The sequence below is a fragment of the Hyaloscypha bicolor genome, assembly GCF_002865645.1.
Source record: "Hyaloscypha bicolor E unplaced genomic scaffold K444scaffold_10, whole genome shotgun sequence".
NCBI lineage: Eukaryota > Fungi > Ascomycota > Leotiomycetes > Helotiales > Hyaloscyphaceae > Hyaloscypha > Hyaloscypha bicolor.
Window position 1 is genome coordinate 1370138 of NW_020194512.1, and position 14621 is coordinate 1384758.

General features: G+C 49.3%; 5 protein-coding genes across 5 annotated transcripts; 2 read left to right on the forward strand and 3 right to left on the reverse strand.

The window, feature by feature from the left end:
- The first annotated feature begins 547 nt into the window (after positions 1–547).
- K444DRAFT_5133 (uncharacterized protein) lies at positions 548–4879 on the forward strand. Its single transcript, XM_024873509.1, has 3 exons — positions 548–754; positions 853–4216; positions 4386–4879. The coding sequence occupies exons 1-3, from the start codon at positions 673–675 to the stop codon at positions 4573–4575; spliced, it is 3636 nt and encodes a 1211-aa protein (XP_024743964.1). The 5' UTR covers positions 548–672; the 3' UTR covers positions 4576–4879.
- Positions 4880–6675: 1796 nt separating this feature from the next.
- Positions 6676–7446, forward strand: K444DRAFT_5082 (uncharacterized protein). The gene has a single exon (XM_024873410.1). The coding sequence runs from the start codon at positions 7005–7007 to the stop codon at positions 7398–7400; it is 396 nt and encodes a 131-aa protein (XP_024743965.1). The 5' UTR covers positions 6676–7004; the 3' UTR covers positions 7401–7446.
- On the reverse strand, positions 7447–8512 carry K444DRAFT_5093 (uncharacterized protein). The gene is made up of 2 exons (XM_024873419.1): positions 8056–8512; positions 7447–8006 (listed from the first exon to the last, which is right to left on the reverse strand). Exons 1-2 carry the CDS (start codon positions 8241–8243, stop codon positions 7493–7495), a joined length of 702 nt encoding a protein of 233 aa, XP_024743966.1. The 5' UTR covers positions 8244–8512; the 3' UTR covers positions 7447–7492.
- Positions 8513–10087: 1575 nt separating this feature from the next.
- K444DRAFT_493259 (uncharacterized protein) lies at positions 10088–10986 on the reverse strand (the record flags this gene model as incomplete). The annotated part of the gene is made up of 3 exons (XM_024873237.1): positions 10088–10162; positions 10222–10634; positions 10719–10986. Coding segments are annotated over 3 exons (756 nt in total), but the record flags the coding sequence as incomplete, so codon positions are not given.
- A 622-nt stretch (positions 10987–11608) lies between these two features.
- Positions 11609–12680, reverse strand: K444DRAFT_639138 (Phosphoenolpyruvate/pyruvate domain-containing protein; the record flags this gene model as incomplete). Its single annotated transcript, XM_024884339.1, has 4 exons — positions 11609–12230; positions 12283–12335; positions 12390–12557; positions 12639–12680. 4 exons carry the CDS (start codon positions 12678–12680, stop codon positions 11609–11611), a joined length of 885 nt encoding a protein of 294 aa, XP_024743968.1.
- Positions 12681–14621: the final 1941 nt, after the last annotated feature.

The following is a 14621-nucleotide window of genomic DNA, read 5'->3' on the forward strand; positions in this document are numbered from 1 at the left end:
AACAGGAATAATTCCTTCTTGTGGACACCCAAGGAGAGGGAGAGTCAGCGAGAGAAGGAGCTGGAGCGGCAGAGGGGAGGGACGTTGTGGATGCTGCTTAAGGGTGGTAGCAATGGCCGGGAAGAGGATTAGGGATGAGAGAGGGGCGGGTTGTAATTGCTGGCTTGGATTATGGTGTGCAAAGGGGAAATGAGGTTATTGAGCGTGAACGGATCAATGGATGAACAGAACAAGGCAGGAGAAAATGGCGTATCGAGGACGGTTACGGTATACTCTGTATATAAACCTTGTGTACTAGTTAATAATGAAAATGAAGTGAAAATTCAAAAACTTGAATGATTTTGGTTGGCGATGTGATTCCAATATCTACCCCTGAGAATTGACAAGTGAGAGCTTGCTGCGAATTTATAAAACCTTTCAAAAACATCATGCTCGATATTTCAACACCGAAAAGCGGCCCCGTCTGGCCCATCTAACTCATCGATTTCTCTTCTCTCTAAAACATTCTACATTCGTAGCTTCTACAGTACTCGTAGTAGGAACCCCCCTTTCCTCTCTCATCACGTGACACTGGTACGTGCGCTTATCGTGGAGCTCCAAGCTCAAAATATCGCGACGCGACGTGAATTGCGCGATTCAACTCCTCACCTTCAATGCGACCAGGGATGCGCGATGATGCGGCGCTTCATGGGCATCATTTGGCCAAGCAGTCAGCCCACTATCAAGCAGGAAGCTGAAGAGAACGAAGCTCCTGGTATGTTCAATGTTTACTTTTGGGATGGACATTCGGCGGGGATCTGCACGCGGTGGATTGGGATCTTGTGCAACATGGCTAACTGTGGCGAACTGCAGATGCGCATGAAGAGCATGAGGCAACGGGCAATGTTGATATGGGTATGGAAGATATGATTGCAATTGCGAAGGCGCAGGAGGAGGGCGAGGGGAATGGAGAGGGCGTCGATGAAGGCGGGGATGAGCGGGCTGTGAGCGGAACAGCGAAGGCGGGAAAGAAAGGGAAGAAAGGCAAGAAGAAGGGAGGGAGGGTACGAAGATCCAAGGATTTGTTGAAGGAGTCGGAGGAACAGGGCGAAGAGCAATTGGGTGGGGAGGGTGCGAATGGTGATGTCGACGAGGAGGTGCCGGAACTCGTCGAAACTGTGCATGAAGCTATGAATGCGACCATGGGCGCCAATCTCGACGTTCACGAATATACAGAGAAGTCGAAGAAGAGGGGAGGACCGAATGGTACGACTAAGAAGCGGAAGCGGAAATCGGGAGATTCAGATACGCCGATTGAGCTTGAGGGGGCTGTGCCAGAGGAAGATGTTTCTATGCTGGTTGAGTTCAAGACGGCAGAGAATAAAGGCAAGAATACAAGATCAAGAAATTCGCGCGGTGCTCTTATGGAGGAAGGCGCCAACGAGGATGAGCCGACACAACTCAGGAGCAAGAATAATCCTGTGCAACACGTACCGACCCAGGATGTGATTGCAGAGGATGGAGAGGAATTTGTTCCTGCAGACCTTGTTGGATTGCCAAATAAGCTGAGACGAGCGAAAAAGAAAGCTAAAATGTCTCCACACAAGTCAATTGAGGCCGTCATTGCCACCGCCGCTATGGAGGACGACAACGATTCAGCTGCAGCTCTTCACAGACCCCTCACCCCAGCACACATGGACCATCACCAAACCAGTTTAAATGCACAAGAAGAAGCGGTGGCCCAACTCCAGAAGGGTGTCGATCGAAGAGTCTCCGCTGATCCCGAAGAGGAACTAGAGACAACACCGAAAAAGCCATCGCAGAAAGCTTTGGGAAAGCGGAAGGCGTCAGATATCGGCGTCAGTACCAGCAAAAAGCGGAAGACGCAGAAAGACAGAGCTGCGGGTGCACCTGAATTGATGTCCTTTGGTTTCTCTGTATCCTCGGAGCCTCAACGCAGGGCAACACCAATGTTTACACCTATCAACGGACCAAGAGCATCGATCCTGCCGCCTTCTGATCAAAGACCACCTGTTGACCCTCTGGCTGACGATGACTCTGACGATGATGAATATGTACCAGAACCTGCCGTTCCCAAATCTAGTGAACGGAAAAAGAAGCGTCGCCTTCCAGTCGGCGATTATGAGGCAAATCCCAAGACGCCTCAAAAGAAGGGACCTCGAAACTCAAAAACGCCAAAGTCGGCCAGCAAAACTTCTCAGCCCAGAGCTCCTGCAACTACTGGTAGAGGTCGACTTTCGATCGGGGAGATCGAGGCTATTACCACTGCCGTGGAAACCTACAGTTATCAGAACGATTTAACTCAAGTTGAGATCAACGATTTGATTCAAAAGGGCGCCAAAACAGATGATTTAGGGCTGTGGAAACACATCTATGAAGAGGTCCCGAATATACCTCGCCGCCAAATCCAGCAACTGTGCCGACGGAAGTTCCACAACTTCGAAGCTCGAGGTTCATGGACTGATGAACAAGATCAAGAACTTCGCGAGGCATACGAGAAGCATCCTAACAAGTGGAAGCAAATCGGCGAGACGGTGCACCGATTTCCGGAAGATTGCCGAGATCGGTGGAGGAATTATCTTGTTTGCGGTGATAATATGCGGAAAGACGCGTGGGATAAGGAAGAGGAAGAGCGGTTCAAGGAGGTGGTTCAAGAGTGTATCGAGATGGTTCGTGAGATGAAACGAGTCTCTACGGATCCCCGTGATAAGGCCAAATCTGACGACAGTCTGGTTGATTGGAATGTCGTCAGCCAAAAGATGGACCACACCAGGAGTCGACTTCAATGCATCAATAAATGGAAGAAGATCAAGGATCGAGAGGAAGTTGTTGTCGATGATCCAGTCTTGGCTAAGCCCATCAGCGAGACGTGGAGAATTGAGGAAGCAGAGCATGTCGCGCGCAAAATGAAAGCTAAAGAGAAACTTCTGCTTCTTTACTCTGTCCGGGAAAGCGGTGCAGGTCGAGAAGGCAAGATTCCCTGGAAACGTGTGCAGGAAGATGTCCCTGGCAAGCCACGTAAGATGGCAATGAGGGTTGCCTTTCGTCAAATGCGTCAGCACATCGAGGACAACGAAGACATGGCGCTGCAAGACATTGTCGACGTTCTCATCGACGCTTTTGAGGCATCCGTTCCGTCCGAACCCCCCGGATTTGATGACGATTTCGAGCGTTTCAGGTCTTCTCAAAAGGTTTTGTCAAAGAAGAAGAAGAACAAAAGCAAAGATGAAGTCGAGGTTGAGTCTTCTTCGGATGGCAATAGCGAAGGTCCAAACACCATAACAAAACCGAAGCGAAAGACGAGGTTGAGTGAGAAATACGTGGTGGACAAAGACAACGAGGAAGATGATATCTGGGCAACTCCAAGAGACGAACAGCCGTCCACGTCGAACTCCAAGCGCAGAAAGACGTCCTCGAGCCTGCAAGCTGAGGGCAATCAGGCGGGTAGCTCTGTTACAAAGAACAAGCGGAAACTGCGAGAGCGTATGAAGAGCATTGGTCAAAGCCAGGGTCAAAGTCAAGAGAGAGATGATCAACGTGACTCGGAGGTCAGCGATGTCCATACCGCGTTGGAGACTCTCAAGACTGGTAATTCAAGGGCGCGACGTGCTGCTGCAAAAGAGGCTACCAAATCGAAGAGTAATCCCTTTCGGAGTGACGAGCGAGTCGTTGAGAATGACGAGGAAGAGCAACCCCGGAATGAACAGCCATATGCAGTACGGGCTGCCAAAGCGAAACACGATCCTTCTTTGGGCAAGCGTTTTCCGAGCGAGGAGCGAGGCGTTGAGAGCGATGAGGAAGGGCGGCCTGCGAGTGATGAGGAACAGTCTTCGAACGACGCCATAGAAGTCGACGAGCAACCAGCTGTGGATGAAAAAGGGCGGCCAGTGATCGAGGAAGAACAGTCCGCGAACGAAGACATGGCAGTCCATGTAGAGGAATCAATTTTGGACGAAGAACTTCAATATGAAGAGCCAATTGCGAATGGAAAACCGATCGAGAACGAAGAAGAACAATCTGCGGATGAGGAAGAGCCACCTGTCAATTCAGAATTGTCCGAAAACGGGGAAGAGCCATCAGTAAATGAAGACCTTGAAGCTGACGAGGACGAGATGGATTTGGATAGGCACGATACAACAATTGTCCCAGAGGTCTCTGGGGCCGATGAAGAAGAGCTGCTTGCGGACGAAGAGACACCGTCTGAGAATGAAGATGAGCTTTCTGGAAACCATAACCTTGAGGCCGATGCGGATGCAATGGATGTGGATAATCATGACACATATACTGCTCCCGGAGGCCCTGCCGCTGAGGATGACGACTCTTCTTTTGACGACGAGGCAGACAAGGCCATCCATGACGACCAAGAGAGTGCTGATTTCAGCGAAATCGAGAACGAAGAAGAGAATACAAATCATCATGACAATGAGAGCGTTGATCTGGATGCAGCGCGCCTCATCTCTGCAGATGAAGAGCCTATTGCGGATGGAGAACCTACTACGAATGGCTTGTATAATGAGGTTGAGAATCAAGGCTCGGACGCGGAGACCGACTTCCACGGATTCCAAGAAGACGTAGGAAGTGATACTCCCGTACAATCAGATCACAGGAAGAAGGTGGCTTCGCCAGTGCCATTTGAGAAGGAGCCACCAAAGGTCAATGGTCTTACGAATGGCCATAGGCAAAAACAAATCGAGGTGGAGGAGCGAGTATCCTCCGATGACGATGATATGTCTGATATCCCGGCCAAGATTGCGCCGAAGGTCAAGGTTCTTGAGACGAAAAAAGGGAAGAGGACAAAGAAAGAGAAAAAGTCCAAGTCGAAGAAGCAGAAGAGACCTGTGGGGTTCCGTTGATTGCACCTGAGAGTTTGCATAGGAATGGGAAGTTCGGTGTTTATGGATGGGCGTACAAGTGGCTTTGCAGGTGCATACTTTCTCATCACATATTAGGGAATGACTGGTATGGATACACTAAATCCGTAGCTATTTGCTTTTATGGGAAGGCCTCTGGGGCGAGGCTTGGTGCGCAAAAGGTTGCAGAACGAAAGCGAATAGCATTGTCTTAGTAAGTACTATTTGCGTAGTGTCACTAGCGCACATAATGGACTCATGAACATAGCCATAGCATATTTGTCTTCTTTTGGTGAGCCGTTTGAGAGGCGATTGTCAACTGAGAGAGGGATTTAGTCCTGGTCTTGTTTGTTCGAATCCAAGATCTCCACGAAGTGGTTCGTGCGATCTCGGCTGTCTGCAGCTCGGCTGAGCAAAAAGGCAGGATCGAGGGGTGGAGAAGTCCGAATGCGGAACATCGCAACATTATAATTTATATTCCCCTTGCAGATTCCATTTCTTCTACCTATACATTTCTCTCTCCATCTGTTCATCTCTTTCAACATCGATCTGTACCCCGATGGACTGAACCCCTTCGCGCGCAAAGAAATGACTCCGGTGAGTTTAACGCAGCAAAAGCAACGACACACTCCTCACCTATTCATTGGCACCATTTAGACTGACATTATACACAGCTTCGTACGGAAGAGCGCCTCAGAGTCATCGTATGCGAGAATCGCCCCGTCTCTCCAGCCGATACGCAATGAACTCATGTCTCTGTTGGCCGTTTTCCCATGATTCCAGCTGACCAGGCCCATCAGCTTGATGCGAGAGGTTCTCAAACGTGAGATGTTGGAAGCTGCGATGGAGATTAGTCAAGCTTCGAACCGCGAGCTCATTCAGCAACTTACTTCCCACGACATACGCTTCCAGCTGGTGAAATCTTTTGCCATTCGTCAATACTTCCACTGCCAGCGCCACTGTTCTCGCCAGCACTGTCTCCTCCAGATGTCGATCGTATTGCTGAAGGGCAAATGGAGGTTTCTTCTTTGCGATTGGCTCGGTCCGTCATATTCGCTCATGGGGCTTTGAACATTCAACATGGACCTTAAGGGTGCAATCTCAACTCATATTCGCTGCCTTGTTGAAGCGCACTGGAGTACCAGCTGCATCTCATTCAAGCAGATTTAGGCTTTTATTTCATTCGGTTGGACGTACCACCGAATTCACATCCCGAGGCCAGAAGGGCCTCAGATTGCCTGAAATACTGCGAGCTGGCAATAGTTCAACGGCTCATGGCAGAAGCATGCAGGTAAGAGCACGACGGACGCACCTGAAATCAATGAATGACTCCTCTGGCTGGCATGTCAAGCCACAAGTTCGTTCACGGGAAAACTTTTCCCACCCGTAATTCGAGGCCCACTGCAAATCTGGTGGGTCCCCCATTGCCAAGAACGCACGGCATTCGACCAGCCTCAACGGTGCCCTATATCCTTGCTGCAGAATGGCGGGTGTAGAACTTGAATCTAGGACGCTTTCATCTTGATCATGCCATTACAGACAGCAGTCATTGAAAATCAGACCACCGATACTGATAACGCTTCAGAATGTGGTAGTACATATTGACCTTCGATCCAGACTTTAATCGTTGTACGGTACCGGCTGGCGAATAGTTGTGCATGAAAGTCGTGATACAACATTCCCCATTCTACGGGCGATGCCGGAGACGACGACTGCGTAGTGGTCATTGGCGTGGTGGCGGCCGATTGTTTCACGAAAATTTCCAAAGTTGGGTATTGGAAGAGTCTCTGACCTACTTATACATTTGCTTGGGGCGGACCTGTGATACGCAATCTAGGTATATCTCAACGCTTTTATGCCAACCTCCTGCCCTGTTAATTGCCGATTGGTGGTTTCACGAGTGGAAGTCAGTGGAAGTCAGATGACACTATAGGGCGGGGAAGTTCTTCCATTCGCTATGAACCTACACCACTAATACTGCGCCTTGAAATCTGGCCAGTCGCGATCAAACGTCAATGTACTCGAAGTGTGCTGGCACATCTCACAAACTGAGGCAAGGAATCTCTGTACCGATGTTGCTGCCCAACTTGGTTCACGATTTAGACTCTCCAGATATCACCCAAAACTCAGGAAGGACAACCGTGGATCGAAGTTATGAATCGTGGTCTTGCAACATCAATTCTTTGGGTCCCCTCAAGTCATCCCTCCGGCCCGGTAGCATCAAAACTGTGGGTCGGCTGCGTTGGGCAGACATCACACACGGCAAACAAAGTTTCTCGAGATAGCCAACGATTCATAGATATTTTCGAAAGCCCCGACCGACGAACAAACAAACAAAAACACAAGCAACCCCGTGGATCCAATTACAGGAGTGAACGAATGAGCCAGAAGAACGTACACAAAGAAAGTAAAGGATATACAACAAAATCCTCCAGTGTTCTCGAAGTCCAATGTTCCGTTTTTCCACCAGACTTCATAGGACCCCCGAAATACCGATTTCCCAACAACCATCCTACAAATAATCCATCCAAAATTCATACATCGAAATGAATGTTTTCATCCTGTTGATCGAGGAACCTTAGAGAGCAGAAACATGTCTCTGACCCAGTTCTCACGACAAATTTTTCCGTGCGCTTCGGGTCCTAGGCCAGTTCTTTGTCGGCGTCAGCATTTTCTTCCGGGTCCTGATCTATATCGAGCTGTCGATATTCCGCAGCGGGGTCTTTCATGTCCGGTGCGTTCTGTTGTTTGGGCAATCTACGTTGTACATTCGGTCCTTGTTGATCCATTGATCCTGGCGAATTATTGGTTCCTTGGTGAGAAGTCACGTTTTCCGGGTTGCTCCCTGATGTCAAATCTTGTTCCTGGGTTCGCACGTCAGGCAAGCAAGAGGTTCTGCTTGAATAATACTCTGCCAGTAGAGTATTATCGAGCCGAGGGCATGAGCGGGGAACGTTTTCCCCTCGGATGACTTGTCCAGAGACACTTCCCCCCAAGTATCCACGTGACGATTCCGAAGAGGGCGCCTGGGGGGAAGATCCGTTGCACCACATATACTGCCCATTATCGAGTGTCTCCGCTCTCAGACCTTGGGAAGTGTTCCGAGTGTCGGTTGGGGCCCCCGAGCTTTTTCTATGTTTTCGCGTTGGTGCGTGACTGGGAGAGTCAGATCAACGTTCCAAAGACAGGCTGGGCGATCACTCACCAGTTGGTGCCCGTTGTGGCGTTTGGATCCTCGGGGACTGGCTGCCTGTCACTTGTACGCGGCTTGCCCGGTTTGGTGCTGTCGTTGGCCGGCGAGGCTGAAGCCGAGGATCTCCAGCCTTGACACCCGTTTATCGTCATTTCGTTCCCAAAGTACCACGGATTTGGATCGTCGCCGCTAGGAGACATGCTGTTTCTGAAGAGGGCGCAGGATGGGCGGGGCGTGAGTTCATCCAGTGTTCCAACTTCGTCATCGCTATCCGCCAGCTTTGGTAATTTGATCCGAGGAGGCCAGAACGATGGCCACCCCTTTGGGCGGGCTATCAGTATATATGGTCTGGGGGTCGGGGCCCAAAGCCTATGTGGGGCAGTTTCAATGACTGGTATCACTACGATCAAGTATGCTTGATTGGGTGATATATCACGGGGCGAACAATCCTCGTCACACACTCACGGTCACGGTAACAGTCACAGGTGTCGTCATTTGATTGATTCTGTTACTCTGGCCATCACGGATTCTCTCTCAGTTCAATAGCCAAAGGATATTCGGGGCGACGAGAGGTGGCCACCGAAATTTTCCGGAGAGGCTTTTGCTTTGCCGAGCTTGATCCTCCAGCTCTTCCAATCCTATCACTCATAGCCTCGCCCTTATCTTTCTCCCGAGAGACATGTGCTGTACATGTGTGGCCTCTGAATACCCGTTACCACGTTTAAAGAGGGTTAATCCATGTCTATAAGATGGGCGCGGACGCCATGTGATGGATGGTTACCTGTACCGAGCCCAGGGGGCTACACACCCTCACGATCTCAAAGTTCCAGGACGGAAGGAGAAAAAGTTCCCCCGGAAAAAGAAAAGGGGTTACCTCTCCTGAAATCTCAAAGTAGAGCCCCCACACCTCAAGATCCCGTGGGAGTGCCTCATCTTGCTTGGGGAGGTTCATGGCTTAAGTAAGGTCATTCTTTCTTCCACCGCAATGAACGAAAACCACAAGATCCAGCAAGGCGACCACCCAGGCCCAGAACCCAGAAAAATTGTCACATTTGCGTCATCAGGATCTGCAGGACTGGTGCAGCAGAATTCCTGATCACGCTCGCCTCACTTGCTTTGCATGGCCACGCCCGGTTTGCAAATATGCGAACCGTTTGCCTTAACTGCCTCGCAGGCAAGCAATGTGCATCTTAGCCAACCATTACGCGCCGGCAGGACCAGCCTCATTTTCCAGAGACCCGCGAGTCTCGGCCCATTGATCCGTGGTCTATATTTGCAGATGACGAGCCTGGGCTTCTTGCGAGGTTGATTTCACTTTTCCGGGCGTGGTTATGCATGGTGTCGGGGATAATGCTGTGGTCCTAGTTCCCCCCTTTTTTTTTTGGCGACTGAGTCACGTGACTCGTAACCATCAATATTGGAGGTGGTTCGGGAAGCTATCAAGAATGTGGAAAATCAGAAGATTTCTCAGAGAGATGGAAAATAGAGAGTGTCTGATGAGATCGAGCTGATTTTACATCGCGCAATATGCTCCGTTTACAGGTTTGATTCCAGGGAGATCTACAGCCGAGAGAGCAAGAACAAACTTCCGTTTTGCGACGATTTCGCAGGATTAGTAAGAGAATTGTAGGTGACCAAGCAGAAAATTGTACTAAGAAAAGTTTACAGCAATAGGTGGAGAAAAGGAGCCGTGCGCATAGTTTTTATCCCAACGATGAAGCATCGCAATGTAGCAAAGAGCTCTGGAACTAAGGAATCAATTCGACAGCAAACGAGAGCTCTTGAACCGGAGAAAGAGAAACGAACGTTAATTGGGGGTTTTGGAAAGAGAGAGAGAGAGAGAGTAACTTCAATTAAACCCTCTCTCCTCCTCCACAATCTTCTCTGTCGGCTGTCCACTTTTTCTCAACTCGACTCCAGCTCTCTTTTCCCACCCCTTCAAGCACTCCGTATGATCAGCGTCACCTTTCAAGCCCACAAGTGCATCTTCAAGATATCCGATTGCCAATTGCGGTAGATCCGTCTCAAAGCCCGTCGACGAGATCACATCTCTCGTGATTTTCATATCCTTGATCAGCAGTGCAAGTTGATACCCCGATTGATACCTCCTCGTAAGTCCCTTCTCTCCAATCAGCTTCCCGAGGTCGCCAATCTCTCAACAGGGGAAAACAAGCATACCTCGTCCCGCATCGAGTACGCCGTCGAGAAGTTCCTCCCCGTCCCAACATTTAGCACATCAATCATAGTCGCCGGATCGAGCCCGAATTTCTGCCCCGCAACCAAGCTATCGCACAACGCGATGATGCTCCCCACCGAAACATAGTTGTTTAGAGTCTTCATCGCATGCCCAGAGCCGGAACTACCCATGGGAAATATATACTTTCCCATGGCTTCGAACAAGGGCATGGCCCGATCTATTGCTTCGGGTGAATCGCAGCCCAACATGAAGGTAGCATCGCCTGTGCGAATAGCGTGGAGATGAGTTTGTGTGATCGGCGCGTCGATGAGGGGTAGCCCGATGGCTTTAAGTTCCTCGTTGAGAGAACGGGTGTCGAAGGGTGACGAGGAGGACATATCCACAACGACAGTTCCTGGCTCAAGATCAACTCGGATCCAAATCTTTCCTCTTTATCCTTTTTTCTCAGGAGTTCTTGTTTTGAAGTGGTGAATCTTACCTAGTCTCAAATGTCTCGCAATTCCAGCCTCACCCAACAGCACGTCGCGGACGATCTCACCGTTGGGCAGCATTGTGATCAGTGCATCCACTTCTTTCCATGCATCTCCATTACTTTCACCTGCCATGGTGGACTTCTGATTCTCGTCTACAAATTTTTTGGTGCGAGAAGGATCTGCGTCTCGAACTACGAGATTAAAGCCAGTTCGTGGCAGGTTGGCGGCGAGATGGTAGCCGGCGTTCCCTAGGCCTACGAAGCCTATAGTTTTTATACTGGGTAACATGTTTGCCTCTGACATATGCTTGCTTGATATGGGCTGATGGTAATAAATGCAGGACGACGAATGTTTGTTCACTGTGATTTTGACGAGAAGACTACAAAGAGAAATTGGACAGGAATGTTGGAGTTGCTTTTTCGGAATTTGTGTGCCGTTAGTGGGAATTCGAGATCAGAAGGGTCTGTTGTCGAGTATTTTATGCGGAAACTGTTTGGTGGATTGCGGGGTTGCCGTTCTACGATTTAGAATGCAAGGATGGGGAGAGGGGTAGTGGGGGTTCTGCGATATTGGCTTGGGGTTTCTCCGACTTCAATGGCCCATTTACAGTTAGCAAAGCATAAGCCAAAAGTCGTCTGGTAAATTCAAGAAGAACGTCATTTCTGTTGACAAGGAACCAAGGCGTCAGTCAGCAAAAACATGAACCTGTGGAAGTAGAAGTAGTATCACGTGATGCAATGCCAGGTGAGCTGAGATGACTCTTGTCTGAGCAAGAGAAACAGAAAACTCACGAACTTGTTTCGAAGCACAACTGAGAGAAAATTGGAGGGTAATACCCAAAAACTCCTGAATTTTATATTTAACGTCTAATTCTCCAAACTCCTCGAAGCCAAAATTAGACATCAATCCTCTTGTAAACTCCATTAAAGTTTTGCTGCTTGTAATCCTTCCTCGAGCTCGCCAAATCTGCCAGCCCGGTTCCCACAATGCTAAAGAAATCTGCAGCAACCATCAAGAAGCTCTTGCCCCTCGACAACATAGCCTTCGCCTCCGGGGTACCAAGCGCAAAGCCGGAGGCAGCTTGATGATGCTTGGTAAGGGTGCTTTCGAACAGTGCAACGGCCTCCAACCACTCGGGTTCCATCCCGCCAATTCCAGCGAAACCCATGCTGATTCTGGCATCGAGCGAGCCCAGCCAGACGCTGTCGATGTACTCGCCACATTCGGTCAGGATGGCGTCGAGGTTCTTGATACCTTCCAAGGTCTCAATTTGGATTATGATAGCTGCCTGGTCGTTGACGCATTCGTGGAGGGTCTTGGATGGGTCGAGGGGGGTGTCTGAGAGGCCGGGTATCAGGCGGGCGGGAGGTGCTGAGCGAGTACCATTTCGGATGGCGCCGTACTTTGCGGCGGAGACAATGTGCTGGGCTTGCTCGACTGTGTCGACCTGGGGGCAGACGATGGAAGCTCCGGCGTCCAGAGCGAAGCCGATGGCTGCGTGGTCGTGGCCAGGGACACTGTTGCGTATTAATGGAATTCTTTTTTATCTAGAATTGGACAACTCCGTACCGAACGACCGCATGGCTCTTTCCCTCACTGACAAATTGGATGTCATGCACCATCTAAGGTTTCATTAGAACTCCTGATTGCATTTCACCCAGTCTTGTCTTATTCACCTGTGTCATGGTCTCAACATTGGTGGAAGCATGCTCCCAATCAATCCACACGACGTCGTATCCCAGTTGTGCGACGACTTTCGCAAGAGGAGGTGAGGACAGTCCCAAGTAGTAGCCAAGAAGAGGGGGGATTCTACCCTCGTGAGCATCAAGGAGAGCTTCGCGAGCCTGTCGGTATTAGTTTTACTTGATCCAAATTGCTTGTACCATCTTAACTACTTGTATTTTGGAAGAAAATCGAGGACGTACTCTGTGGGGTTGAAGTAGGGAAGGTGCACGGTATATCGCCATGCCCTTCTCAGCGAATTCCGCATAGTTAACTGGCTTAAAATCAAACTTCTTGGCTTTCGCTATTCCACCCTTCTTTGCCAAGCCGTTCATTGTGATGGTTGTTCCTGTCATTGTGGAGATAATCTGTGGAGATGTAGTGCAGCTGGGAATGTTCTTCGGAATGAAGAGAGGAAGTTGGGAACAGATAGGGGATCTGCTCTTCTATTTATTTGGCCTTGGTATCAGCTTATGCAAGATTTTGCGAAGATGTGGCATTCCCGAACTTTCACTGTTGTACCGCTAACTCGTCGATACAGGCGGTGACCTTGCGGAGGGTCGGCGTTAAGAAGCCGAGCCGGGTATCCACATCTAGGGGGCATCAAACAGCATCCAGCTTCAGCCCTGCGGCGATTTTCAGGCAATAAATGCTGGTAATGACTGTGTGGAATCGGTTTTTTATCAATTTCTTGTATTGTCCATTTGGCGAGAGAGACAAAAGGACTTGTCGACTTTGGGATGGCAGCGAAGACCAAGATCGTCGAATTGAATTTCCCATTTAGGTTTTATGCTAAGGTTACGCGAACCCCTTATCTGGAGCAACCCCGCCACCACAAATCAAAGTACTTACCAAAGTCAGACTAAGCCACATTTAAATCTCACACGCACGTGACTTCTACTCCTTCATTGGCCCCGTATACGTTATTACGTAAGGCCATGGAAAATAAAGTTCTGCGTTGTCCGCGGATGCGCTGTGGTATCGGCCCGCAATTTACGAGAATGTCAGCGACTGGACATTTCGTAAGCTAGAAGGAGCAAGCTCTACGCTTTTATTTTAAGATTGATGACAACTTCGGCAGCAAGCGGCAATATCAAGGAGATAGGGATTCACTCCGACCTTAGTTCCGCCACTGAGAAACTTCGAGACTTTACTATACAGAAGACCGATTTTGTTGTAAATATAACCGACACCCCCAAGAAAACATGGTCAAACGCTTTAAGATATATTAATATCTAAGAATTCTTACAGCTAGTATATCTTTCTCAATGTCGTCAAACTGTCTCTTCGGTGATACCCGAGTAGACTTGGAAACGGTGTAGGCTGAAAGCCTTGACCTAGAGCTGACGACCGATGAGTACAGTAAGCGCTTACGTAGTTTGTTGCGCGTCAATCCACAACTTTCGAAACATTGTCGGCCGCGAAGCTAACTGGAGGCAATCGATATGCACTCAGTGGTGGCGCTTCTTAATTGCCGCACCTTCCAATCTTCTTCGGCCTTCTTGTCTGCTCCGTGGGCATAGAAATGGGAGGCTCACTGGCTGAAGAGAGGCTTAGCAGTTATCTAATTTGCAAAATTCTATAAACTTTATTCCCAAGAAACATGACTTGGGATGAATTTCAACCCGACGTATAAATGCTAGCTTGAGAAGAAATGACCCCTCGATCGTCTTACTTGATGTCGTCTCTTCTGACCAATGGAAGCAGGTAACAGCAATTGGAGTTAGTATTTCTTATTTGGGGTGTCTACTTTCCCGTTGTGCGCAATTGGGTTGGTGATGTGGTTGGTATATTTGAGAAGTGTGCCCTTCGGGAAGTGGTTCAGGTTGGCGAGCCGCAAAATGAAGGGATCGTAAACTGCTTTGTGAGGTACACAAAAATGCGTCTTTGAAGTCTCAATGTTTCAAGTCGAGAGGGGACATTCTAAAGAGACCTCCCTCAAATGTTCCCTTGACTTGTGGTAGAATCAAAATTTCCCTCTCCGACTGTGTCAGGAATTCTGATGAGAATATTCCTACTTCTCCGAGCCTAGACAAATGCCCGACTTTGACTTCGAACACCGGTAATGAGCCCTTTATTGCACCGTTGAGCGCTATGCATAGGCGGGTAACTCGAACCAAGTCGACAACGTTGAGAGCAGCTCATCGCTCTGATAGTACCCCCCCTTCTTGTTCCCAGGTCATTGT

Coding starts and splice junctions, on each gene's coding strand:
- K444DRAFT_5133 (XM_024873509.1), top strand. CDS start 673: ATGATGCGGCGCTTCATGGGCATCATTTGGCCAAGCAGTCAGCCCACT. Junction 755..852: donor TGAAGAGAACGAAGCTCCTG/GTATGTTCAATG, acceptor GGCGAACTGCAG/ATGCGCATGAAGAGCATGAG. Junction 4,217..4,385: donor CCGTCTGAGAATGAAGATGA/GCTTTCTGGAAA, acceptor GATTTCAGCGAA/ATCGAGAACGAAGAAGAGAA.
- K444DRAFT_5082 (XM_024873410.1), top strand. CDS start 7,005: ATGAATCGTGGTCTTGCAACATCAATTCTTTGGGTCCCCTCAAGTCAT.
- K444DRAFT_5093 (XM_024873419.1), bottom strand. CDS start 8,243: ATGTCTCCTAGCGGCGACGATCCAAATCCGTGGTACTTTGGGAACGAA. Junction 8,007..8,055: donor GCCACAACGGGCACCAACTG/GTGAGTGATCGC, acceptor TGACTCTCCCAG/TCACGCACCAACGCGAAAAC.